The 25,176-nt window shown below is 44.6% G+C and overlaps 1 protein-coding gene across 16 annotated transcripts in view; it reads left to right on the plus strand.

The window, feature by feature from the left end:
- The window catches only part of ST3GAL6 (ST3 beta-galactoside alpha-2,3-sialyltransferase 6), a 68,271-nt gene that overhangs the window by 18,007 nt on the left and 25,088 nt on the right, over window positions 1–25,176 (plus strand). For 4 of the 16 annotated variants that reach the window (XM_032447681.1, XM_015876620.2, XM_032447682.1 and 1 more), the window contains 4 exons: window positions 622–702; window positions 2,066–3,602; window positions 5,235–5,308; window positions 13,055–13,216. Coding sequence is in view for 5 of the 16 variants with exons in the window: in XM_015876695.2 (XP_015732181.1) it covers window positions 13,335–13,395 (61 nt within the window). In the remaining 11 variants the exon portion in view is untranslated. The other 12 variants (XM_015876646.1, XM_015876686.1, XM_015876628.2 and 9 more) reach the window with 11 other exon arrangements.

Below are 25,176 nucleotides of genomic sequence, written 5' to 3' on the forward strand. Positions count from 1 at the left end.
TTCACTGATGAGCTCCCTCTTGCTACTTGTTATCTTTCCACCCCAATACACACCTGTGTCTGTGTGCCAAGTGACTTATCCCTGCAAGTATTATATGAATATTTTAAGCAGTCAAAGTCCATTTCTGAGCAAAACTCTGAAAACAGAGCTTGTGTCCCTTGTGTTTCTTTATTTCTTTTTCTTTTCTTTTTTTTATCTTCTTGTTTGTTTTTAGTGATTAAATTCATACGAGTTAACCAAAAGCAAATGTGAACTAAGGTGCTGCTATTCTACTTGTAATTTTTCTCCACAATATTACAGTGTTTTTTACAAATTAGAAAATCTACAGTATCAGGATTTGTTTGTAGGGAACAGAGGAATAGGACAAAAAGATAAACTTGCTTAATATTCCTAATTCTACCAATATACTATTGTTTCTAATAATTAGGTTTGGAACTTTCTCATTTTACAAATGACTTGCATATTTGGTATTGACAATTGACAGTACTGTGTTTGGGGATAAAATGAATTTTCTCTCTCATCCGAGCCTCCTGGTGTATAAACAAATAGTGGAAATTTTTCACTGTAACTATGAAAAAGCTTTTTCATACTGATTTATCATGGGCATGTTTTTCTTCATAGTTGATGAACAATGTTCACCAGCCCAAGTACCAGTAAATTATCTGAGGAACTACATGTCTGGCAGCCTGACCTCAGTGCCAGGTAAGATTATGGAGCAGATTGTCTTGAGGGAGATCACATGGCATGTGCAAGACAACTGGGGGATCAGGCCTAGCCAGCATGGGCTTATGAAAAGCAGGTCCTGCTTGAACAACCTGATCTTCTATGATCTAGTGACCCGCTTGGTAAATAAGGGAAAGGCTGTTGACATGGTCTACCTAGACTTCAGCAAAGGTTTTGAACTGTCTCCCACAGTATTCTCCTGGAGAAACTGACAGTCCGTGTACAGGTAGACTCTGCTGGGTAAAGAACTGGCTGTATGGCTGGGCCCAGAAAGTGGTGGTGAATGGAGTTAAATCCAGCCGGCAACCGGTCATGAGTGGTGTTCCCCAGGGTTGGCACTGGAGCCTGTCCTCTTCCATATTTTTATTGATGACCTGGATGAGGGCACTGAGTGACCCTCAGTAAATCTGCAGTTGACACCAACCTGCAGTAGGCAGGAGGTGTCAATCTGCCTGGGGTAGGGTGGCCCTACAGAGCAATCTGGACATGCTAGATTGCTGGGCTGAGGCCAATGGGATGAAGTTCAACAAGACCAAGTGCCAGGTCCTGCACTTTGGCCACAGCAACCCCAGGCAATGCTGCAGGCTTGGGGCAGAGTGTCTGAAAGACTGTGTAGATGAAATGATGATGAGGGAACTTGGATTATTTAGTGACTGTATCACTCTGTACAGCTACCTGAAGGGAGGATGTGGTGGGTTGGGGATTGGCCTCTTCTGTCATGTAACTAGTGATTAAACTAGTTTGTTTAAACTGGAAGAGGGCATTTTAAGTTTGTTTAAACTGGAAGAGGGAAACTTTAAACTGGAAGAGGGCAGATTTAGACTAAATTTAGGAAGAAATTCTTCACTATGTGGGTGGTGATGCACTGGAGCAGATTTCCCAGTGAGGTTATGAATGCCCCCTCCCTGGAAGCATTCAAGGCCAGGCAGGATGGGGCTATGAGCAGCTTGGTCTAGTGGAAGGTGTCCCAGCCTGTAGCAGGGGGTTGGAACTAGGTGATCTTAAGAGTCCTTTCCAAACCAAGCAGTTCTATTCTATTTCATGATCTATTCCATTCCATTCTAGATATGCTTTTGCAAATCTCCACTGTTGGTTGTTTTTTGTTTGTTTGTTTGTTTTTTGTTTTGTTTTGGTTTTGGGTTGGTTTTTTTTTTTCACTTTAATTTTAAAATTATTTTTTCCTTTAAATATCTCCTCATGACAAAAGTTGGAGATGTTTTTGAATGTGTATTTGTTAATTTGTCAGAGGTTTTCTTTCTACATACTATCAACCATGACATCTGCAGACAGTTATTAATCACTGGTTATTCAGACCTATATTCACCCATCTTTCTCTCCTCAGGTATTCTGACACCTTCTAAAACCAGACACAAGGAAACAGAATGGTAAATTCATATTGCAGAGGACTTTGAAAATCAGCAGTTTTGTTTAAACTGCAAACTATAGTAAAAAATAATTGCTAAGCTCTCCACAGACCAGAAATGTGAAAAATGTTGGCTTGCTGATTTCAACAAACTAAGGAAGTGAAGGCTTCCAGTTTCAAAAACTTCTGTATTTGCCATAGAACCCAAGGCACATTTGCTTCCTTTTTGACCACATATTGGGATACTCAAGGGGTAAGATGAGGGGGCATCTGTGATTCTCTTATTTCTAGTGGTATGAGGAATAAAAAAATCCTGGAGTCTCCTTCTCAAGAGTGCTGCCAATATCTAGAAGACTCTTGTTATTCCTAGAAAGACTAAGAAAATTCCTGGAAAAAAAAAAAATAAAATATGCTTAATAGGGCTGTCAGGAGGCCAAGATACCAGAAGCAGTCCCCGCAGTCTGTCTGCTGAACTTCTGAGGAACAGAATGAGTAAAACAGCAAAAATTCTTACAGCACTCTGAAGAAAAAGTGCCTCTTGGCTTTGACTGAAAATATACAACTGTAATTGTAGACGAGGAAAAGCAAGCAAAAAGATGGACTAGATAATGATGACTGAACACCCCTATGGAATGCTGCCAGGAGTGACTGTCACCAGTTAAACGGAGCTATTGCAAATCACTGAGAATTTCTCCCTCTTGGTGACACAGATTTACATCAGATCTACACTGGCTTAAAACAAAACCAATCCTCTACTCCAGTTTCATAGCTGCAGTGTACCTCAGTCTTCTTGTTCCTAAGCTCTGAAATGTTTTCTGAGTGATCTGAGAGTTGTTCACAGAACCCACAGATACCAAAAACTGAAAATAGATCTGAACCATAATGTGCCTGAACTGAAGGACTGGCTCAAATTCTCACTCATGAACAGCATCAACATAAGAAACAAGCAATATCTGTTGAAAAAATAGTAAATAAAAAGCCTGCATAATGTCAAGAACTTTTCAACTTTTTCTCTTTTTAAAGCCACCTTCCTTACCTACTGGTCTGAAAGAACTGAAAAACCAAGATATATATCATCATTTCTGTGGCAGCAGTTTAGTGTTCTTCCTCAAGGAACAATTGTGCATATGTGTTGAAGAATGAAACAAGTGGGGTTTTTTCTGTTGTTGTTCTTGGGAAACCAAATGTTTCCACTTAAGGAGCAGTGTATTGCAAGACTCACCTGCATTTATTTTGCTGAAGCTACTTAACATTTAAAGGCCTAAAAATATCAGTTAAGTTCTGCTAACATGTGATAGTTTGGCATGAAGGTTTAAGTAATCATCCTCTTGGCAGGCATTTTCTATAAAAGAAAACCTGTCCAGAAAGCAGATTGAGTTACCTTATATACACACTCTTCACAACTAGACACAGCAGCAGATCATTGCCTTTTGGAAGAATAACATCAGCTTAGAGAAGAAAACTGGAAACTGGAAATGCTGGACAGAGTTAAAGACAAGAAGTTACATCTGGGAAGGTAAGGTCTTGTGAGCTCTTTCTGAAAATATACCTTTACTTCTTGGTGTGACTTCTTTAAGAATCAGTTCTTCTTCTCCTAAGAGATGAGTGCATGTAGCCACAGCTATTTACATCTCATGCTGTTTGACTTTTCTGGAAAGATTACTGGAGTCATTTTTCCAACTAAGTGGGCCTTTTGGTTTGCGGGATCATTGTTTCATAATGTCCCCTTACATTTGTTGTTCATCTGTTGTTTTCTATCGTAAAACATTGTTTGTGATTGCTTGTCAGCAGTAGTAGCACTGGGGTAGTTCTGTATTTGTTCCACATTTTCACAACACTGTAACATCAGTAGAGTTACAAAAGCATTCTATTTCCACATGCAGCACATGGACCCCTATATTGATTTCAGATCAACCTTTCTGTCATTTAAAGGTGACTGTTCACTTTATAAAGTATCCTCTGAATTCAGCCGTTACTGTCCTCCAAAATAGTCTTCATGTTTGTTGTGAGTATACAGAGCTACTTAGGATCTCCTTCCAAGTCATATATTGGGAAATCCTTAACAGAACTATTCACTTAGATAGAATTTTATTTATTAAAACAGGCAATGAGATGGAACTGCTTTTGGTGATATTGATTTCAACAAAAGTTGTTTGTGCACTCCCAGGATAACAGACACTTTTACATATTCTTACCAAGATGAACATCTCTTTCAAAAGCAGAAATATAGATGTAAACCTCTCCCTGGCACAGGGAGAGTGTATCTTAACAGGAAATAATCTGGTCACACTTCTGTAAGAGAAGATGATTTTGCAGCCTTTTTTTCCTGCTTGGTCACAGTAAAAACAAGCCAGCTAAAGAAAATAGATGTTTTTATAGGCATTCTGACTTAGATCACCTAAACTTTTATGGCAAGAAATGAGAGATTCCACTGGGCTTTAAATGATGGACATTATGTAGGGAATGTTTCATACAAATGAGTTTTCATCCTCTTGCCTGTACACTTACGTAGCATGTTGAATATGTCTGCTTTCTAAACTTCAGTGACTTCACTGTGCTGGAGTCAAACATACTGTAGAGAGGCTGGCTCCAAGAGAGCTCCTAAGGAAGATATAATCTAAACTTGTAGCAGAGCTGGCTGCAGTGAAGGCGAGCTGCAGGCTGCACCTCCTTCAGTTAGTTCAAGGAGATGACTGGTAATGACACAACAGTGGTCTCGATTCTGATTCCATTGTGCTTTCCAAACGGGCAGCTCCATGGAGACTGGAATCCAGCTCTGAGTACTCTGGGTCTACCTTCACTGCTGAAAGAGCGCACTTTTAGTGGAGGATCAAGGTTAAATATTTCTGCAGCGTCATAAGTTACGGTAGAGTGTAGTTCAAGCCTGTGCCAAGGTCAGCATAGGACAAAAGGACTGTGTGAACTGCTTGAAAATTGCTGGCAGTGCTTTCAGCCTTTGTGCAGTGAGGGCTGGCTGATAAAGTGAGACTCCTCAGCTGGGCTAAAGCCTGGCTAGAAGTACTTGTACAGCACAATTTGCCTAAGCATCACTGAATCTGGGTTGAGGACATTGCCTCTCTATTATATACAGTCTTTGGTTTCTTTCACTTCAAGTGGATCATCCTCATTTTTTCTGCTTGTAATACAGATCCAGAACAAGGACAAAAATACCACAGAGACAAAGAGAAAAGGAGAACTGAATCCCTTCGACCAAAAGCACAGGTACTCCAAATAATAGGAAATGAGATGGGCTTCTGCAAGGGGGATCGCCTGAACCCTACTTATGACTTCCCTTAGAATTTCTTTAATTTCCAGCCTTTCTATGTGTATTATTGTTCTCAGACTGAAAAGATCACTAGTGTCATCAGATCTGGTCATCCCATAGCCATAGATGACTACATGTAGCAAACATGTGGACATTTTAGTTACTCAAAAGGGTAGTTGTTAGGGTTACGATAGGTGCAAGAAAGGAAATTAGCCCTAGGCTCTGACACCTGCCTCACAGGCTTAAGTAGGCTTTATCCAACAAAGCAGAAAAAGGCAAGAGGTACACCAATGCCTCTAGCATAATGCCAGTTCTTTCAATGCTTTACAACAAACCTCAGGCTTGTAGAAAAATGCAAAGGATAATGTGCCACAGACAGAGAGGCAGAAAGCAGAGCAAGAGCATCAACAAGTTTCTAGGTTTGTGCCATGGCAAGGAATTCATTACATTCACAGCCAGTTTGTTCTGCTTTGTTCTTATGCCAGCATTGTTCAGCTCCTCTCTCAAGATGTTCTCCATGTAACCCATCTCTGCATCTTTTCCAGAGCTGTTTTCTTCTTGAGTGTGAGAGCCCATATCATATACTACGTCCTGAAGGAAAAAACACTTGTACAACTGCATAGTGGCTTCTCTACCTATAGTGTCCTTCCTGAGGCATGTTCTCCTTTTCTGTGAATGGCTGAAGATTTACTTATTGTTCAGTTCAATAGCCTGTTCGATAACCTATCTCATTGACTTTGGCTAATCTGGCCTTAATCCTATGCACCTTGATCTCTATGACACAGCTATCTTTGCTGCCCAGCACTGCTTGTTATTTGTGACTCCTGAGAGCAACTCTGTTGGCATATTTTCCCATTTAGTCAGGCCTAGAGTACTTCCCAATACTGTTTTCTCCTGCTTTCAATATATAAACAGGATAGATTTTATATCTTTAATTAGATATTTTCTAAACTCCTAAGATATTTCCTAAGCTCCTTTTTCTAAGCTCCTTCAAGTCTTTCTGCTCTTCAGTCCAGGTAAATTCACCTCAGATTTCCTGAATTTGACCAAGTTTGCCCTTCTGAAGTTGATAAAAGTAATTACTAACCCACTTCTGCTTGTTACTCTGTTTAAAGTAAATGGAAACAGTTGCTGAGTACTCAGCCCGTGCTATTTTCTACTACCAGCTTTTTTGAATGCCTTCATTACTTACTAAATTGAGGCTGTGTCTTGTCTCAGCGACTACAGTCATCTGAAAAAATCTGGCAGCTATCGTACACATGGCTAGCTGGGCCCAAATTTATTATTAGAAGCATTTGTTTTCCAAGTGGTGTTGGGGAAGTTAAAGTTGACCATGGCATAATTCCCAGTAATGTTTCTATAATAACATTTCAATGACAGACCTCTTCTTGCACCTTTGTATTTTAACAGTAGACAAGAAAGGCCAGGTTTCAATGAGGTGTACAAAGCAAATCCAGCCACTCCTCATAAAACAAAGGCTTCAAACAGGTGGTCTGGGCTGCTGGAAGCGGCTCTTCCTGTTCAAGTACAATGGAGAATTTTATGATGAACTGAATGATGATGAGCTGACAGACAGATGACTTATTTTTAAATAAATTGCAAATATCATTTGGTATTTTCCTCTTGGCTGTATGAAATGTCTAAACACTGAAACAGAAGGAGTATTGTATTAAGATTAGAAATGTTTTGGATATCTGCCTATAAGTCATATTCACATGGCTCAGGTCTGACTCCCATTTGGAAGAGGAGGGGAGCAGTAGAAAGAAGGTCCCCTCCATGAGCTCTTGTGCATTGAGGAGACCACAGCAGCCTTTTCTGCTCTAAGGCTGCTCTCCTCAGCCTGGAGTGCCATGATGACAGGATTCCCTCTTCCATGCTGCCAGCCCTATTTCCTGTGGGTACATACTGGAGTCTTCTGACCTGTGGCTGAGGTGATTATGTGGCAGAAGCTGCAAACTAAGTCAATCAAGGGGTGAAATGCTTTTTAACCTTTCCCAGCTGTTGTGCCAGGAGTTTGAGTATATCTTGAGCCTCTAAAAGTAAGAAACGTGCAAAGTCCTCTTCTTCTTTATCCACATCCTTTTCTCATTGTGTTTAGTCTCCTGTTTACATACTGTGATGCTTCTAGCATTCATGACTTATATAGGTTCCCTTAGCATTCTTAACCTTTTCCTTGGGCTCTAATCATGATTGTTTGTATCACTTTTACATTCCTGTCTCTTATCCTGTACTGCTACATCATCATCATGTCTTCATGAATAGGCCCAATCTGAGGAGTACTCCCAATTGTTTAGCTCTTACAAGCCAGTAAAGAAGTGCAGGCTGGTTACTGTCAGCCAAAGAAATGTGCCAAAAGTGTGCGATGTTATATAATGAGAGCTGCAGTAGCTGCCTTAGTGCTTGCAGTAATGGCTTCGGCTGGATGGGTGAAGCCTGCAAGGCACAGTACAGAAACTTGATGGTCTGGAGGCCAGAATAGGCTGTGCAGTGGGGGGTCAGAAGGAAAAACAGGGAAACTTTTTCATAAAACGCACAGAAGAAGAATCTGGGCATTGAGCTGTGCTTAAAACAGAAAAGGCATCTCACATGCTGTCCTGCTCTTGAAATGGCAGACAGGGAACAGTGAGTCCTGCAGGGCACGGTGTTACTGTAGGAATGACAGAGCTGCATAAAAGGCCACGTAAAGAAGCTTATGTCAGTGAGCTGAGCACATGATGCTGAGTAGGTAGGAACCCAGAGCCACAGGAACAAGGACTCCTTGCTTCCTCTGAGCTCAGAGCCCTGCTTGCACTTAATGCTGTGGCTGTGACATAGCAGCAGACTACAAAATAAGGGTATGCCAGCACCCTGCCACCCCATTGGCTGGTTGCTCTCTCCTGTGCACTGTGCCATTTCTCTCCATCCCCCCAGGTCTAACTCTTGCTAGATACCCTGGCCAGCATTCTCTGTGAACGATAGTCTAGGTGTAACTGCTGCATCTCTGTTAGGCATGTGGGAGAAGAGGATCTTGAAAGGTCTGTTTCCTGCAAGGGGAAGAAATGTCATCCCTTGTCCTCTATCCCTGAGAGAAGGGCTGTTCTCAGCACTGTAAAGCTTTGGTCTGTATTAGCCTTGGTGGCTGGTGTGAAACTTATCTTGAGTTCCATAAGACAATGTAGTTTAACAGGAATGAGGTAACAAACTTGGAGGGAGAAATCTGTGGTTTAATATTATCCTTGATCTGGTGAAGAACACTAGCTGCTTGCGATCCATTCTCCATAAATTTGCAAACTCACTCTCCTTCTTCCTTTAGTTTTGCTTACACTGTTCTTCAGGTGGGTGTGTTAGACCTATTTTTACCTCTGCACACTCCCAGTGAATCACAAGGATGCTTAATCCTTACTGTATGATGTATTACTTTACAGGTTTTGTGGATGGTCTTATGTGTAGATGCATACCTTGAGGTCTTCATTTTGCTTAGCGGATGGTGCTCACTGGTGTCCTCACCACTTCAGGTGGCACTGAACTGGCTCCTGGGGCAGGCTTTGTCAAGTTGTCTCCCTGCCAAGTCTCTGGTAGAAATATCATACGACCACTAATCAGTGAATGAACAAGCTACCTGAGGACTGGTGCTTAGCACAGCTCATGCAGTCAGAGCAGTGGTTAGCAGAGCCCTAGCACTTGGAGCAATGGGACTAGGAGAAGCACTGTGAAACAGGGATGTGCTAAGTTAGGTTTTGGAGCTCCACAATGGAGATTTGGGCATGCATGGGACTCAGGGCTGTCCTCATGGTATGATAAATAGGAGATTAGAATTAAATTGATGGTAGGCAATAAGGCTAGAAAACGAGTTGGAAAGGGATGTTGTGATATCCTGTATTTCTGTGTTCATCTCTTAGAGTCATTAAGCTCAATTGCATTTTAATTCTAGGATCAGGGGTGTATGGTAGGATGTGCACAGTGCCAGATTACCAAATTGTCTCACTTACCGGATTGCAGCAGAGGAAATCACTTTCATGATGGTGCAGCTTTCCATTCTGTTATTCCTGTTCTACTTTGTTTTTTCCCATGTCCAACAGGTTTTCCTTCCATTTCCTGTAATTTTTCTCTTTGTTTCTCTCTCATTTTGCAAGCTGGGGTAGAATCAGGCTGTAACTTTTTTCTCAGCATCAGTGAAGCCTCAGGACTGCCTCACTTCAATTTATAGGAGGGAGAGGAGGTTCTTTTAATATATGTATACCCGATGGCAAGATTAAGACACAACAGGTCAAATGTTAGCTCAACCAGTTTAATACAAATCCTAGTCACTTAGGGATGCGGGGGAAGGAAGATGGGTGATAGAAAAGAGATAGGAAATAAAAGCAAGGAGTCTTTGTAGAGAGCAAGAGAGAGAGTCACCACCGTGGGTCCCGAGGTTCGTAGTAGGTCTGTTGATCTCAGAAACTCATCCAGTCACTGCAGGGGATGGGAGAAAGCCAGGAAGGCAAGAAGGGAGTGGGGGAGTGTGGGGGGGTGGGGGCTTTCCAAAGAGGTTTTTCCCCTCAGGGAATTCTCCATCAAAGGTTTCTTTGGGAGTTTTTTTCTTCAGAGTCCTTAGTTTAGTGACGGCTTTTTATCCCCCATTTCTCAGTTTTTTTCTTCTTTTCTCTTAGTTCAGTGTGACATACCTGGCCCAGCAGATAAGCCTGCAGAGAGTAGCTCCTTCCTTGCCATGCACAAGCATTATCGTCTTCTGCAGTGGTCAGCTCCTTCAGGCTGCATCCCCACAGAAAGACTGCTTGTCCACTTCTGCTTGTCTTTACACTTATAAGCAGAAGTACTGTGGCATGGTAACACCCACCACTCACCACCCTAGAATTCACAGTTATCAGTTAAAGTCTTATCACCAAAAAGGCCTCACGAAGCAAGCTTTGAGACAAACAGTTTTGTCTTTCACAAGGAGGCACACAGTTTCCTCTGGCACTTAAATGTGACTCCTTTTTATTTTAGCTATTGCTTTGCATTTAGAGGCTTCTGTGGCTTTTACGATTGGTTTGGGGAAAGGCTTGTGTCTCAGGGGAGTTTAATTTTGAACAGAAAAAGCCAAAGAGTTCTGTTGACTTTTGGTCACATGCATTGTTTTTGCTTGCAGGGGCATTCATTTGGCTTCCTGCTTGTCATCCTTTCACAAAGTATTTTGTAGGCTACTCATTGTCAAATCATTGCTGATACTGTTTGTGTGCAATGGGATATATCCCAGAAAAGTGATTTCTTGTGCTTTCTTCCAAATAAATCAGTCAGTGCTACAGTTCAGTTATTAACTTCTGGACTGTGCAGATCCTTTTGAAAAAGGCTAGGAACCAAATGCTGCATGGTTTTTTTGCACCACAGCCATTGTTCAAACTGGCACTTAAATCCTTGAATTCAGTCAGAGGTGTTATTTAGATTACAACGAGCAGCGCTTTCTATTCTGCTGCTGGCCTTGGGTAGGTACAGTTGCCAGAAGAAACTGAAATGAAAGAATTGTTAAGCAACTCTGTCATTAAATTGTTTAACTGTTGTGGTAGAATTTGGGATTTCACAGATTTTTTTTCTTGCTTTTTTTTTTTTTTAATTTTTTATTTTTTTCCCGGAGAGAGATGCTTTCAGGTGTCTTATATATGTATCTTTTCATTTATTATTCACACACGGAGTCTTAATGCTAGGGAATCAGTCTGTCAGCAACAGGTCTTCTCTCGGGTTCATTATATGGCCTGTGGACTTCAGAATCATACAATGGCCTGGGCTGAAAAGGACCACGATGGTCATGTAATTCCAACCCCCTGCTATGTGCAGGGTCACCAACCAGCAGACCAGGCTGCCCAGAGCCACATCCAGCCTGGCCTTGAATGCCTCCAGGGATGGGGCGTCCACAGCCTCCTTGGGCAACCTGTTCCAGTGCGTCACCACCCTCTGTGTGAAAAACTTCCTCCTAATATCTAACCTAAACCTCCCCTATCTTAGTTTACAACTATTCTGCCTTGATCCCCCCTTAGTTTAAAACCATTCCCCTCTTAAACTGCAGCTATGAATGCTTTGCTCTTCCTAGAGTTACACACATTGTGCAAGACTCCCACAGAATCCACAAGCCAGCTGCTGTCTCCCTGCCCAGAGACCCATACTGCGCTGTTATTAATACCCAAGCTAGCTGATGTGAAGTTAATTTCATGCTCATGAACTCATGTGCAAAAGATGCAGCTGCAGCATAAGCATCCTGTCTGGAACAGAGACAGGAATAGTATCCATTTCCTCAAGGCTTCCTATGCTCCTTTGTATTGAATTGTCCCACTATCTTGTGCTGTAGAAACCTGGCACATCCCTAAGCTGGCCCATCCTGTGTCTTAAACAAAGGATGTGCCTCAGCAAGCAAAGTAAGGCCAAAGCAACATAGTGCTGGGCTGTGTAATTTAAGGCTGTCATGTAGCACATGTGCAAGAGGATTGAGGTGAAGTCATATAGCCAGTCCTCTGCTATTTCCTAACTTCTGACTCCTTCATTGTGCAACCATAATGGTTTTTGTTGTTTTTTTTTTTTTTAAATTTGTTTTTGTGCCCATTGGGGTGAACTGAAGGGTATGGACAGAAAAGATGAGAGGTGATAGGAAAAGGCTAATAACAGCATTAGTAAATAACGTTAGAAGGCAGATATTCTAACTAGATACTTTGAAGTAGCATTGTTTTTAAGTGCCGGGGTGCAAAGAGTAAAAACCTGAGGATCCTCTCAGGAGAAGGGATCAAAAATATGAAGGTATTTTCAGCTCAAGGTAAGATTAGTTACAACAGCCTGAACTTTGGTTCACAACCCAGAACACGCTGAAGCCACCTCGTTTGGCTTTGAAGAGCCTCTTAAGAACAGACTGAATTTCCCATCCATTAGCTGTGATGTCATGGCACGTACATCTAGAGATCGTACTAAAGTTCTGCTTCCCACATCCCACCCCTGGGCATTCTCTGTACTTTCTGAGGCTGACCACAGCGGTGGCAATGGTAACCATCAAAAATACCCAGGAGCTGCACTTCCAGTGAAGGAAATAACGCTCTCTCGTGTCTCTAAAGCACACTCTTGATGCACCACGTAGGGAAATTACAGATCAGCAGCGCTGAGGATCGCGATACAGCCCCCATCACAAAAATACAACAGGGATGCAGTACGTGCTTTCATACAAGGTGTTTTTTTGCTCTTGGTTTGCCCCTTGCCGCTGGCAGAACCATTGAGTTGGATCTCATTGCTTCAAGCAGAGACTTTCCAGGAACCCCCGGCTGTCTCTGGGCCGGTAACACCGAGCAGCAAAGGTGCAGCCTGTTCTGTAGCAGCTTTCTAGAACCAGTTCCTCCCCCGGTGCCCTGTGGGCTTTGGCGTGGGTGGGAATCGTCGAAGGCAGCGGCACGGAAAGGGAGAACCCTGTGCCACTCAGCTCGCCTGGCTTTTCAGTTTTTACTTCTGAAGCGGGTGCCCTGCTTCCCCTCGCTGCCCAGGACTCAGCGCTTCCCGCAGGCGGGTGGGCAGGAGGAAACAGCAGCCTCTGTAACCGCAGCCGGTGAGGGAGGACGCGCGGGGGATGGAGCAGCGCGGTGCCTTCCCTCACACGAGGCTCTCCTCCCCTGGAAGGCTTCGATTTAAGCTAAGGAGGAGCTTCAGCAGACGCGAGTCAAACACCACCTCCATCCTAACGCGCAGCATGCTTCCTTCCACGTTTTCTTTTGCAGATGGGTCTCAGCTGAACGAAGCCCCGCTCTTCTTCCTCATCATTGCCCTAAGCGTGCGGAAGTCGGGCTGGAGCTGCTTGCGGCCGGTACAGCCCCGATAAGAAGCAGCGTGTTATCTTCTCTCTGCGGTCTGATCTGGAGTCCTTTCCCTGTTGACAACTGGTAAGTGGACGCGTCTGCCGTACGGAGCCCGTTTAGCTTTGTGTTCTGCTGCGTGTGCTCAGAGGGTGTCGCACCCACAGCGGCTGTCGAACGGAGCGCTCGGTTCCGAGTTTTCCCCATGGGATATCTCTCCGCTCCCCTGCGTTATGTCAGCCGGGGAAGCTCCCAGCTACCCTCAAGTAAGTTTACAGCTTTAGAGCCTCCTCCAGGTTCTGCTGCTGCTGCTGCTCCGTGTAAGTCCCCGCGCGTTCAGAGGCAGAGCCGTAAGGGCTGACGCTGCTCCGCGCGTTCCTCGCCGAAAGCGCAGCCAGAAGGACGGAGCCTGCCTCCGCAAGCCGTCTTGAAGGCGAGTTGCGGTCGTAATTGGCTCGAGCTGCCGAGATGAGATGTCCCAGACCTTTCCCAGAGGTCCTCGGAAACTTCCTGGCGAAGCCGAGCTCCGAGCGGAGTCACGCCGTGGGGCTGCCGCCGGGATGAACGCCGGCGCCGAGCGGCGGTGACGGAACACCCTGCGGCCCCTGGCGGCTGCGGGGCCCCCAGCCAGGTGGGGCAGCGGCGCGCGGCGGGGGGCCCGGGGGCGGCCTCGTGGCCCCGCCCGACGGCGGAGCGGCGGAACGCGGCTCCCCCGCGGCGGCCCCGCTGCGGGGCCGGGGCGGCGGGCGGAGTCCCGGGCGCCAGGAGCCCCCGCCTCGGGGCACCCCCGGCGGGCGGTGAGTGCCCGCGGCGGGCGAGTAACGGGCCGGGTGCGGCGGGCGGAGACGGCGGGCTCCGTTCGGAGCCGAGGAGGGAGATCCGCCGCTGCTGCCGCTAAGCCGCTCGTAATGCTTGGTAATGCCGCCGTGAGCGGGGCTGTCGCGGGGCGCCGGGAGGGAGGTGGCTGTGCGAGCTGCCGGAGGCCCGGCGTGGGGAGAAACAATGGCTGTATAGGTGACTCTGCCTTGAGCTGCGCGAAGCCATTAGTTAGAGTTCTGCGTGTGCTTGTGGTGGAGGGAACGAGCCTTGGAAGCTTCGTGCTGCCTGCTTTTCAGTGTTATTACGCTGAGTTGTTATTTAGCAGTGTGGTCGGTGTTTCTATTTTAGCCGCTGCAAGCCGTGTGCTCAGCCCTGTTGCTCTTGCTCAACTTGAAATTTCCATAGAGAGGAGCGGGAACTCTTCCTGATCCGCAGTTGGAACCAAGGTTTTTGGGAGCTATCTGTTTTTTTCTGTGCACCTTGAACTCCTGTTACCCTGCTTAAAACCTCGTTTGTTTGGTGTGTCTCTCCTTTACTGACCCTACGTAGAGCTATTCATAGGAACAACGTGGCTGCAGGGCTGTGCTGTGGGATGAGATTACTTGGTGCAACCCGGCAACTCCTGCTGCTGGATGGTGTAAAAGTTGCCGTATGTAATAACATACAGTTTCTTATGTGGAGAATGTGGTTGTACCAGACCTGTCAGTCCAAAATGTTGAAAACTAAGTTCGAGGAGGGCGTAGAGACAAAGGAAATGTGCATGAGCACGGCTTCTTACCAACCCATTTCAGGAGAAGAGAATATTACCACCTGATTAGGTCATGGATGTGGTGTTTCTGAAGGCAAAGTATCTCTGTCTGTATGTCACATTGCACCAGTGGTAGCTTTGTTTTTCTTCCCACCTACGTGAAATAAATCCATGGGTCTTTCTGTACAGCCTGAAGAGGTGCCTGCATCATGGGCATGTCTGTGTCTGTTAAGCTGAAGCAGTCAGTGATGTCATTCTTCAGGCCTATAATAACTGCCTATGAAAAAAACCAGCAGCAATAAGGTCCACGGGATAGGTCCCATGATCTCCCTGAGGGTCTTTCTGGCTGTGAGAGACCCTTTTTGCATGTGGAATGTATGAGTCACCCCCTGAGGCTCCCAGTATCCAGGCACTCCTCTGCCTGAAGCAGGACAGCTGCCCTGGGGCAGTGCCCATGGAGCCGTTGCAGGGGGGGGACAGAGCAGGGCAGTGGGACCCCAGAGCTGTCTGTAGGATCACAAGGGCACAAACTGTAAAGGTGGAAGGAAATAGGTGAGTTATGGTGTTTTGGTTAGATGAGGAGATAGGCAAGACACTGCTTTGATATCTACCATGTGCACTGCTAAATAGAGGCTTTAGTAATTACAAATGGGTGTTGCCTTCCTCAGAAGGAAAATGCTGTGGTCCACGTAGTGAATGATCCCATTCACAGAGCCAAGTGCTCGAGGTCCTTCACCTTCTCAGACTTTTGAAAAGTTACAAGCAGAGATAGTCTTAGAGGGTTTCTCATGACAGCTTTCTTCTTTGTGTTGCTCATTTTTGGGTGGAAGAACAGTTGTCTTTGTGATGGCCTCTATGTACCATGAGCATCTTTTTATCCTGCACTCATTTTTGGTGATGGTTTCTGGGTGTTATGATAAACATCTCTCAGTAAACGACTGATCCTTCCAAGCCAGCTTTACAAGAGCTCTCCCAAGTCTGCCCTGGCTAGTTTGTGGTTTTCTGCCCTCCATGTGTAGCTTCATGTGCTGCTGGGCATTTTGGTTCAGGTGCTTTGCCTGGAAAAGGATACAGACCGATGGGTCCCTTATAAATGTAACTTGAAGAGTGCTGTGAGTCTCTGTGAGGCTGTCCACACCATTGCCTCAAAGGAGTCTGTAAGGAAAAACTCTTTGTTTTGCACAGTATGGTTTGCACTGTAGCACAGGTTCTTGTTCTGTTATTCTTTGTGCCTGAAGATTCAGGTTATTTTAATTATAAGCATGATTTTTTGTTTTTAATTGTCGTATGAGATACTGTACTGTGGCCCTCTAGTTAAGGGCATATTAGGAACAGATTCCAGATGACTTGAAACGCTTCTTCAGAAACCGTTTCTTACAGATGCTTACAATATTATAGCACAACAAATGGAAATATGCACTGTGCTTTTAAGAGGAGTTCGATTTACCAAAGTTATGACAGCTCAGCTGTTATTCGTTTGAGTTATATGTTCCTTATTTGGGCTGGCTTGGTAGACAAGGTAGTGAAAAATACAGGGAAATTAATCTGAGGTAACTGAGTGTAGAGGGTTTTTTGGTTTATTTCAGAGTTTCTATTTTCTGCCATGTGTTTACGTAAAAGCCCAGGAGCTTAGCAGGAGAACAACAACAAAAAAAAGCCCTCAACTTTCCCGTTAATCCAGTTTTCTTTCTGCTTCTACTTCTGCAGTGTTACATACTACTAACCCTCTACTATTTGTAATCTTCAGGGGGGAAATAAAATACAACTTTATTTTCTTCTTCTTCTTTCCCTCCCTCCTTATTGGTGTGTGAACTTCTGGAGGTGTTAAATCTTCCCTATCTGCCTTTTATCCTCATCCTACAGAAGAATCTGAACCCTTTGCTTTTCATGGTGGTTGCTGAGGTTGGAGGGAAACATCACGTGCAAGCTGCAGTTGCCTTTGCAGGTCACCTTTCTGCAGTGTATAGAAATAAATCTGCTGCACTTTGTGGTTCGGTGTTTCAATCACTGCTATCAGTAGCTGGTCTTTGTGCAGGAAGCTCGAAAAGCTGAGGAGTGATAGGCAGCGTGTGTGCTATTAAATAGAAACAGAAACATGGAGCTTGCTCATGGTATCACTGCCGTTTGAATAAACGTATGTGCAGGTTATGGTAAAACGCTTCAGTAATGCTGTGTTCAGGATGTATCAACTTAAAACATCACATCATTCAAATTCGTTTTGTTAGGGTGGAGTAGCTCTTTGGTGTTCTGAATACAGTCATAACTTACTCTTAATGGCAAGACTGAAACGTTGGTATCTCAACAGGAAGATCCTTTACAGCACTGCCACAGAGTGAGTGAATTTTAAGTGTCTCCTAGATAATAACTGAAGTCTCTGTGTAACTGTTGGTGTTGTTCCATTCCCAGCTCCGGCAGCAGCCGTAAAACCCAACTGCATTGTACTGGAGCTATTCTTTACATTCCAGCATCTGTGGGGAGCCAGGAGGAGCAAGGCAAAAAGTTGAATAGCCCTCGTGTGCTGGGGAGGAAGGGCTGGAAAACTTGAGAAGCTATAAAGCTGATCTTCCCTCCTTTTGGAGGAGGGATGGAGTAACCAAGGGGATGGTTTTAAGACCAGGCAGGAATGAAATGAAGTTTTGTCTAAATCAGTGAAGCTCTTCTTAACATCTGTTGGTTCAGAGTGCAAGTTACCATTTCTTTAGCAGTATTGCTTTCTTTTGGGCCACTAGCCAACAGAAAGCTGTTTGGGAAATGGGTGGCTAGGAGTCTTGGATTTCCATAGGCCCTTCAACTCACTTTTATAACAATGTTTTCTCACTCTTGAGAGTACGAGATGGAAATTTGAAAATGAAGATCAGTTGCTGCAGAGCTCAGAGCAGCTCTTTGTTAATCTGGATCTGCAGGTTGGTGCTTCTCTCACGCGGCAGTAACCTGGTGCTGCTTGCTTGCACTACCACTTTCTTTGGAGCCCTGTGGCTGGCAGTGAAATGAGTGTGGTGTGAGGGGCATGTCAGCAGCTCAGACAGGGCCCTGACAGAGGTAGGCAGTGGAAATATGCATACAGAATGGCTGTTTAATAGTAAATGATGTGTATGTGCCTGTGTAAGATATCCTGCAGGGGGCAGGGGAGGAGGAGTCCCTTTTCCCAGGGTAAGAAAGGAATGGAGGTTGTCTTTCTGCTACAGACATCTTTTTACCTCCTTTCAGCTGTAGGTGTTGACTTATGCAGCTCCTTTCTGTGCAGACTCATTTTGCTGCTCTGTGCTGTGCTGGTGCAGTTTTTTGGCTACGTGATGACCTGTGTGGGAGAAATGATCTGCTTAGGGAGAGGGACCTGCCAGCACCCCAGCATGAAGCGAGGGGCACAAAAGAGAAGGAACTTACAGATTTTTGTTCTGAGATGGGAAGTGAGGAGGGTACTTGATGGCTTTAGAATTGCTGTTGCTGAATGAAACCACGATCTTACTCATCTTTTGGCAATTAAAATAGATTTTTCCTGTTTCTCTGAAGCTCTTGAACCTGCCTGTCCATGTCCTCCATCAATGTCATGTCTGAGCACCTTGGAAACGCTATCACCTCAATCTCCATGGTGCTGCAGATAGTCTGAAGCTGATGTTTGGAGCTGAAACCAGGAGCAGGGTTAGTGGCGTAGATGAGAGATACCCTGTAGGGTTTGTTTGAACATAAAATTTGCACAAGATTAAATGGAGACACAATATTAAATCCACTTGATGAAACACCAGAGCAAGTCAGGATTTGTCCGTATGGTGAACATGCACAAGGCTTGCTAGCATGTGGTTGCTAGTCTTGGTCATGCCCTGCATGCAGACAAGTTACTGCTTTCTCATTCAGTTAACTGGGAAAAGCCTGTTTTTCACTGAAAAGAGTTAAGGGAAAACTACAGCTCACTCTACTTGCCCAGACGTTTTGCAATATTTAATGAGACAAGGAGACAATTTTTGCTTCAGCTGAAGATCTGGAAGGCTGTGTAGGGCTCTCCTTCCCACCCACATCCACTAGTTTTGTAACTGCCTGTGGTGGTTTTAATCCCCAGTTCTCAGAGGAACTCGGTAGCAATTGCCACGTGGTTCAGCAGCTCTGATGTTGCAGTACTGCTGCAGTCCCTGCAATCTCCTTTGGTGGTTGTCCTCTCCTTTTGCTGTGCAGTTCCCAAATGTAGATGTTGGCAGGTTCACAAAAGAATGCTAAAATGGCTGGGCAAGGATGCATCCTCCAGCTCCTTAGCAGAGCAATTGTAAATGCTGTATGTGTAGGAGGGGAATGGACCACAAAGTGTCCGCTGTGTGCTCTCCCTAAATAGCATCTACCTCTGCTGCTGCTGGAGGCAGACAGGTCTGACATAGCCGCGTGTTTCTCCTGCTCGTGCTGCTCAGCTTGTGTTGCAGAGCACAGAGCAGGTGTGTACGCTGTGACCTAGAGAGCTGGTTCAAATACTGGCAGTGCAAATAACATTTGTACAGTTTCTTAAGACTGACTTTTTCTTGCAAAACATGGTAAGAAAATACTGTTACTTCATCACCCAATCCATTCTATGATTCTGAGATCTTAATTGGAGCAGTGGAGTATCTGATTTCATTCCTTCTCTGTTGAAGACATGCTGTAGGTTGTTTTCAACTTGGGAAGTAGACGTTTTTGTGTTTAAAGATTTTAACTGAAATGAAGAATGCTGCTCAGAGGTTCCTTGGAAAGGGCGCTGAAGTAAAATAGAGCCTGCATCTTATTCCTTGGATATCACAGGGCTTATTTCTTATTACAAACACTGGTTGGTGTCTGATTTATTTACTTATTCATTTATGTTTGGAAGTTGAATGACTGAACTCAACTAAGGCCACTTAGTAAGTGGCTGAAAGTGGCACTTAAAATGTAACCTCTATAAGGAAAGAAAGGAAGGATAGGTGCATGCAGAATATGATTGCACACATTTCATTTCGTGCTTCAAACGTGTGTGCTGTAACAGAACAAAGCGCCTGTTACTGTACTGCGTTTCATGCTCTAATGGCATTTTGCGCCATGCATGAATAGCAATGGGATAGATCTTGGCGATGCTGGAAGCTGAGCTGGGTTCAGCGTGCTTCGAGCAGCAAGGAAAAGACACTGACAGATGATGCAGTTGTTCATGCTTACAGCATACCTTGCTCCAGAGACTTCTAGTTGTATGCTGAAACCAACATCAGACTTCACCGCTGCAGGAATATGCCATGTAGTCAGGTTTGGTTACAGGGGAGCAGATCCGTGCTGCGGGAAGTCCATGGTGCTGCTGTGACTGCTGGGGGGGTGAGCAGTGTGCTGCCATGGGGCTGGCTCACCTGCTGCTCTTATCTTCAGGTAGGAGACTTTACACGTACAACTCTGGTCAGATCTGATGCTTAGCAAAGATGGGGTAGGGAAGGACAGCTAACATGTTTAAAAATATCACAGCCGTGAGAAAGATCCTGCTTGTTTTGCTGTAGCTTTGAACAGCTGTGGAAACCAAGAATCAGACAGCAGAAATAAGTGCTGTTTCACTTCCAGCAGATAAGAACTGGCTGAGAAAGTGACAAGTGAAAGCTATGCCAGGAGCTGACAACCAGCAGTGTGCATAGGGTGTGAAGGTGGTGGGCTGTGGGAAGGACAGGGCTGTGTGCCTGCAGCCGTCCCACTATGAGAGCTGGCCTGCATACATTTTGTGCCCCACAGCTCGCAGCAGGGGTGGTAGGTGTTGAAGATACAGCAGGAGTAGGAGGACTGTGAGGACGTGAGAGTGTGTGGTAGGGTGAAACGTTCCTCTGGGCCACTGTGGTTTTAGGGGTGGCTTTCCTCTTCAGAAGCAAACAAACGTCCCAAACGCTGATACATAAATATTCATGTTTTAGAGGGAAGAAGGGATCTCTGTGTAGCACTGAGAAAAGCATATAAGCCTTCCCAGCATTCCCTACCGACTGATTTAGGCAGCTTTCCTCTCAGACAGATGGCAACCGAAGATTACCATCAGAGGTAATTAGCTTTCCTTATGTACAGGCAAGGAAACAAAGGTGCATAAATCAGGGCAGAGAAAGCCAGCACAGGCTGACTGCCCCTAACAGGCTGTTATGTTGTCGCCTTATAGCACCGCATCACTGTAACTATGACACAGAAACATGTAAATGAACTTGTGTGAAGTATTCTTTAAGAGCCAAGCTCCTGTGTAACAACCAGCACAGCTGTGCTGTGAACAATTCCAGTTCTGAATTTGTCTTCTTGCCCACATCTTTGCCCTGGGTTCTTATTGTGGACTGGATCTCAGAGTCGTCTAAGGAAGCATGCAATTAGTGGTACTCCTAATGTTGAAGTCAGATACAGCTACATCAGTGAAAGCTCGTGAGTTTTGAAGAAAATCCTTTTTTACTTCTTATTATCTTAAAGAGTGAAGAATGCATTGATATGATCTGATTTTATTCTGAGATGTAGAATTCTTAGTAACTTTGCCCATTCTGCAAACATCAGTAAGATTTCATGTTCTGCATTACGTGTTCCTTAGTCCTTTGTCTTTCAGCTATGGCATGAGTCTCATAGCTGTGGAAATGCTCAGGTTAAGTACTGTTTGAGAATTGTATTTGGTAGCTTTTCCTATACACACATTCAAGAAATGAAACAAAGCGCTAAAAGCCCTCAGGCACTCTGCTGCTACCTGTACAACCGTTCTTTGTTAGCTCAAAAACACTTTATACACACAAAGCACTCTCAGCTATGAAGTTGATGTTTGAGCTTTTCTTACCATGTGTGGCGTTGGAAATGTTTTTGAGCTTTAGTGGTAAGAAAATGAAGTCGTGTGTAAAGAAAACTCTTGGAAAAAGCACTAATACTTGCAATATTTGAACTTCAATTTCACAGTGTCTCTTTGGATTTAGTTTTTAGTAGTTAGCAGCTAAAGGGAGTCTTCTGGTTAACATTTGTGACCCAGAGGCAATGTTAATGTATTCATTGTAGTGCTGAACTGAGAGTACTGGAAATGTCAGGCATTCTTGTTATCAAAGAAGCTGCTGAAACTGTTGGTGTCCCAAAGCTTCCTTACTTCTAACCAGGAAGGATCACTGCTATGGGAATCTTCTAAGACCTGCCAGCAGTGCAGGGTGAGTGCTACCACTTGCCTCCATTCCCCTACTCCCTCAATTAACTTAGCATTATGCTTTTCACTGACTTGTTTTGCTACATTCCTGCTTCTACGTTCTCTGAGCTCTCCATTGGCACACATGCACCACGGCAGACTGACGTGCCAGGTCTGCTGTTGGGGGTAAATACCATTCCCAAAAGCCAGCTTTTGGTGGTGGGGGTATGCATGGTGTTTGCTGATATTGTTATTTTTAAGCAGCTGAGGCTAGACTGAAAGCTGAGTGGTGAAAAACAGTGACCAGTTTCCCTGGGGCTATGACTGCATGTATGTTTTGTGCATTATTTTGGTGAAGGTGAAACTTCCACTTTGTATGCTAGCACAAGCATGCTCGCACCTATGCCTATTTATTCCATGCAAATCTGTAAAAGGTAATCTCCACAAACTGGTAGATTCAGTTGCATGATTCCCAGTCGCTTTTGAGAGAGCTGAGATTAAGTCCCTAGCTCCAAATCAACCACAGCTGGGTGTTTTGAACATTCTAGGTATTGTTAGAAGACAGGTGAATGTGCATTTATCATACAGATGGTAGAATTCTCTGACTGTTCCTTCTCTGTCTAAATAGATCATGGCCTCTGGGGATAATCTGGTGATCTGATATGGTTTGTAACTGAACCATCTTGAGACCTGCCTAATTTGGCTATTTCCAGTTTCTTTTCTTTTCTTTTCTTTTCTTTTCTTTTCTTTTCTTTTTTTCTTTTTTTTTTTTTTTTTTTTTTTTTCCCTTCTACCCCTCCCCACCTTTCTTATCTGGGTAACCAAAGGACTATTTGCTTGACCTTGAGCTTCTGATTCTGCAGGCACTTCTGAGCCAACACCACTGGCTGTGAACAAGCAAGTGATGCTGTGGTGGGGTTTGTCTCTGTTAATTGATTTCTGTTTTCTCAAGCAGTGTGTACTATATGCATGTTTTCTTTTGTCTGTTTGTTCACTTTTGAGGACCTGGAGAGGCAAAACTAGCCAAAACTATCATGCTTTATATCTTCAGGTCCTAAGCAACAGAAACCTTTTCAGTTTTGCATGTTGAGGTATGTGGAGAAAAGGACTTGAACTCCAGCCCCGAGTACATGTTGCTAGACTTGTTTGTATTCCAGTCTTTCTGGAAGAAGATCTGAAGAAAAAGGGAAAACATGGGCTGAGAAGGAGATGTGTTGGCCCCGCAGAGTGTGGGAGGAGTCTGCATGGCCTCGGACCTCCCATTCCCTTTGTGTTTTGTTCTGTTGGGTACACATTGACAACTAGAATGTGTGATATATAAATAGGAGTCCATCTGAAGGCTGGCTAAAGCTTTAGGTATTGAATCCAGGAGAGTACAACAGGGCTGGGGAAATCATTTTAGAGCCTATTAGTGATAGGACAAGGGGAATGGCTTTAAACTAAAAGAGGATAAACTGTGAATGCCTTGCCCCTGGATGTGTTCAGGCCCTGGGCAGCCTGATTTGGTGGTTTGGGTTGTGGCAGAGAGGTTGGAACTGGATCATCTTTAAGTTCCTTTTCAACCCTGGGCCTTTCTATGATCTTTCCATCAAGACTGTGTTGCCTTATGTGTGTTTTATTGTTATTTTCCTATTTGTTGTACTTAGAACTGGATTTATAGCATTTGCTTAGATTGAAGCTTTGAGAGTTGAGGAAGCAGAGCTATCTCTGCTCAGCTTATATGTGCTTTGGACTTTGAATAGGCTATAGGTTAGCTTTGGACAGAACTCAGAGGTTTTTGTGCTGCACTGGAGCTCTATTGCTGCTGGGCACACTTGTCAGTGTTCAGATGCACAGGAAGAGAAGTTTTGGAGAAAGGCCTGTGGAGAAGCAGGACTGGCAAAGTGTATGAAAGTCTGATTCCAGCTTATGTGTATTTTTTCTTGCAGAAACTAGGCTTGTCCTGCTAGTCCTCATCTAGAGGAATAAACATAGGCAAAGAAGCTGGGACAATGGACTTGGTCTTATTCTTGATTGTGACTATAGGCCAGGTCTTGAAAATATATGATACTTAGTACCAATTAGATGAGAGTCCGGGAGTAACTGTTTCTCTTCCTCTCCTCCAAAGCCACTGGTTGGATTTGGGGTTAAAAGGCAGCCCTGGGAGGATCCACGTTAGCGATATTCAGCTGTGCTGCGGAAGATATGTTGCTTATTGGAATGAACCCTAAGCCATTCTAGAACATTATGGAATATTGTTTTCTTTCTCAGATGGGATAAAATAATTTGAAAACAGCAAACCAGCTGGCTCTTTAATGCTTTCAGCTTTGATTGCATCTACACTGTGCTACAGACATGGATCTATGCTGACCTGTGTGAACTGAGTAAAAATATTAGCTCAGATCACAGAATCACAGAATTATCAAGGTTGGAAAAGACTTAGAAGATCATCCAGTCCAACCATCACCAATACTTCCCAGTTAAATCATATCCCTCAACACAACATCCAAACATTTCTTGAACACTCCCATGGTCGGTGACTCCACCACCTCCCTGGGCAGTGCATTCCAATGCCTGACTACCCTGTCCGAGAAGTAAAATTTCCTAATGTCCAGCCTGGAATCTCCCCTGCTGCAGCTTGAAACCATTCCCTCTAGTTCTATCACTGTCTACATGAGAGAAGAGGCCAACCCCCAGCTCACTACAACCTCCCTTCAGGAAGTTATAGAGAGCAATGAGGTCTCCCCTGAGCCTCCTCTTCTCCAGGCTGAACAATCCCAGCTCCCTCAGCCACTCCTCGTAAGACCTGTGCTCCAGACTCCTCACCAGCTTTGTAGCCCTCTTCTGAACGCGTTCCAGGGCCTCAATGTCTTTCTTGCACAGAGGGGCCCAAAACTGGGCACAGTATTCGAGGTGCGGCTGCACCAATACCGAGTACAGGGGTACAATTACCTCCCTGTTCCTGCTAGTAACACTGTTTTTGATGCAAGCCAGGATGCCATTGGCCTTCTTGGCCACCCGGGCACACTGTCAGCTCATGTTCAGCCGAGCATCAATCAGTACCCCCAGGTCCGTTTCCTCCACACAATCCTCCAGCCACTCTGCCCCAAGCCTATAGTGCTGCCTGGGGTTGTTGTGGCCAAAGTGCAGGACTCGGCAAAGGTGTCAGACGTCAAGGGTCACCTACCAACCCCACTGTAGTCTCAAGCTGGAGGTAACGTTTTCTATCACTTAGCAGGGCTAATTAGCTTGTCACGGAGTCATTGCACCAAATGGTGTTACTATTTAAGGGCACATTCAGTGGTAGCTGATGCCTGTGTTCTGTTGTGTTTCATACATAAGGGTTTTCTGGCAGGATACTCTGGCTTGTGCTTTGCACTGCTGTTTTTCATCTGCAGAGCAGGTACTTGGTCTCAG

The sequence above is a fragment of the Coturnix japonica genome, chromosome 1, assembly GCF_001577835.2.
Source record: "Coturnix japonica isolate 7356 chromosome 1, Coturnix japonica 2.1, whole genome shotgun sequence".
Taxonomy (NCBI): domain Eukaryota; kingdom Metazoa; phylum Chordata; class Aves; order Galliformes; family Phasianidae; genus Coturnix; species Coturnix japonica.